The sequence below is a fragment of the Amphimedon queenslandica genome, unplaced genomic scaffold (genome assembly GCF_000090795.2).
Source record: "Amphimedon queenslandica unplaced genomic scaffold, v1.1 AMPQUscaffold_13305, whole genome shotgun sequence".
NCBI lineage: Eukaryota > Metazoa > Porifera > Demospongiae > Haplosclerida > Niphatidae > Amphimedon > Amphimedon queenslandica.
In genome coordinates this window covers 125,611-127,686 of record NW_003546459.1, presented here as the reverse complement: position 1 = coordinate 127,686, position 2,076 = coordinate 125,611, and the positions used below count along the sequence as shown (strand labels likewise).

The 2,076-nt window shown below is 36.9% G+C and overlaps 1 protein-coding gene across 1 annotated transcript in view; it reads right to left on the bottom strand.

Moving 5' to 3' along the window:
* Positions 1-2,076, bottom strand: part of LOC109583430 (uncharacterized) — a 3,808-nt gene that overhangs the window by 331 nt on the left and 1,401 nt on the right. The window contains exons 3-9 of the mRNA XM_019998777.1: positions 1,489-1,743; positions 1,394-1,438; positions 680-1,338; positions 573-621; positions 427-521; positions 329-377; positions 6-284 (exon numbers count right to left, since the gene is read on the bottom strand). Of these exons, the coding sequence (XP_019854336.1) occupies positions 6-284; positions 329-377; positions 427-521; positions 573-621; positions 680-1,338; positions 1,394-1,438; positions 1,489-1,743 (1,431 nt within the window). The remainder of the gene's footprint in view (positions 1-5; positions 285-328; positions 378-426; positions 522-572; positions 622-679; positions 1,339-1,393; positions 1,439-1,488; positions 1,744-2,076) is intronic.

The following is a 2,076-nucleotide window of genomic DNA, read 5'->3' as shown; positions in this document are numbered from 1 at the left end:
AGTGCTCATCAGCTCAGTCACAATGAGAGGACTACCCACCTTGGTTGCACCAATGAACTGGACCAGGTTAGGATGACGTATTCGCGACGCTATACTCATTTCCCTAGTGAAGAGAACTATATTTTTATCTGATATGACATCATCATAAAGTGACTTGACAGCTACTCTTAAACCTCTAAAAATACCAACTGTAACAACAGAAAACGATCCCCTTCCCAACTCCTTCTTTGTCAAAGTCACCTCATCTTTATCTATAACCCACTGCTCATCAGGAAACGCTTGAGCTGCATCAAAAAATAATAATTACTTATTTCTTGTCATCATTTACCTTGGATTATGCCTCCTTCAGACTCTGATACTTGTTTTTCTTGTATACCCTTTGTTATTTTAATAATAAATTTCAGTTTCAAGTTCAAAATCATATACCTTCTTCTGAATTCTAGTCAGCTCCTCTTGACTATTTAACAACAGTATGTTCTGTGACACCAACAATTGCTGCAATGTGCCATCATTACTGTAAACTGATGATAGAGATAATATATAAACATTCCATAACATATCATTGTGTATACCTGAGGATATGTATTTCTCTAAAGAGCTCCCATCGCTATCATTGGCTGCCTATCATAACATAACAATGAAAGTGAAACAGTTTATTTTGAAAGTATGACAGCCATACCTCATATACAACACCATATCCAATGGTCAGTCTCTTTACTCCTCTCTCAATGAGTGAGTCAATATTATTAAGTGCAGTAGCAATAAGAGACTCAGAGAGAAAGGCAGGAAAAGAGAAAGTGATGGTAAAAGAGTTACCCTCTCTGACAACGACCAAAGTTACCCTTTTAGACAATCGGTCTGCGGCAAGTGAAACTAATTCCATAATGTCATTTAGGGTGCAGTCGTCAACATTCCGTCCGACGTAAATGGTAGCTGTTTCACATCGAAGAGACGGTAACGAGGAGAACTTTTCGTTCAGAGAAAGACGAAGAGAAACAGACTGAAGAAATGTCTCAATGCTTGCCTTGTACTCGCTAATTACTGTCACAGCTTCCTCCATAACTTCTAATTCATTCATGATGGACTCTAGCAGGCTAACATTAATGAGAGAGCATTTCTCGTGGATCAGCTCTAAAATGCAAGACACGTTGTGGCACTGTGTTAATCTGGCTTTAAAGTCAGAATACAAAAATATAAGCAATTCCCTCAAGTCTTCGACTGCGGATGGGCACGTTTTTAAAATTTTTAAAACTTTACGAAAAGTTTGGCCAAACTTGATTCGCATGTCAATGAACTCTGCATTAAAGGATTGAGGCATGTATATCGCAAGTTCGCTGTCTGCATAGAAAAAGACACAAGAATAAATTTAAAAGTTAACATTAGCTTAGCTTACCTCCTTCAGTCAATACTAGCATATTATCACCTTCATATATATTTTCTATAATCAAGGGTATCAGCAAGCAGAGCAACAAAAACTATATTACTTACTGTACTCGTTATCAATTGTGTATCCTACTGATACGGTTGAAACAAATTTCTGTAAAATAGCAGCAAACTTTAGAATATTACTATGATCAGCACAGACAGACTCTCTGACTGCATTCATTAATGCTTGCGCTGTAGCTGGTAGCATCATTTCCTTGATGATACCTTCTTTGTGCAAGAATAAAGCAATTTTAGGCAGCAATTCCTGAACTGACTGGTCTGACTTGTAGCGAGCAAGAATATCACAAGATGGATGTTCTGTTGAATAAATTTAACAAAATACATGCACAGGGGCTCATTTCAAGTTTTTAGCTAATACAGAAACAGTCATTTACTAAGAAAAACTGAGTTGTTCCCAAATATGAAATTCTACTAGATCTATGTACATACCAAACTGTAGAGTCAGCAACCTACTATCGCACACCATTGATATTCGAACACTTTTTCTCACAGTTCAGTGATCAGAAGCCAGTGGCTATAATTTTATCTTGTAGATCAGATGTTCCTCTACAGCTGTAACAACTTTCATAGAGATCAGTCCTTGCTGTGTTTTTATAATAATTTTTTAGTAGAAGTTTCGAACACATGCAA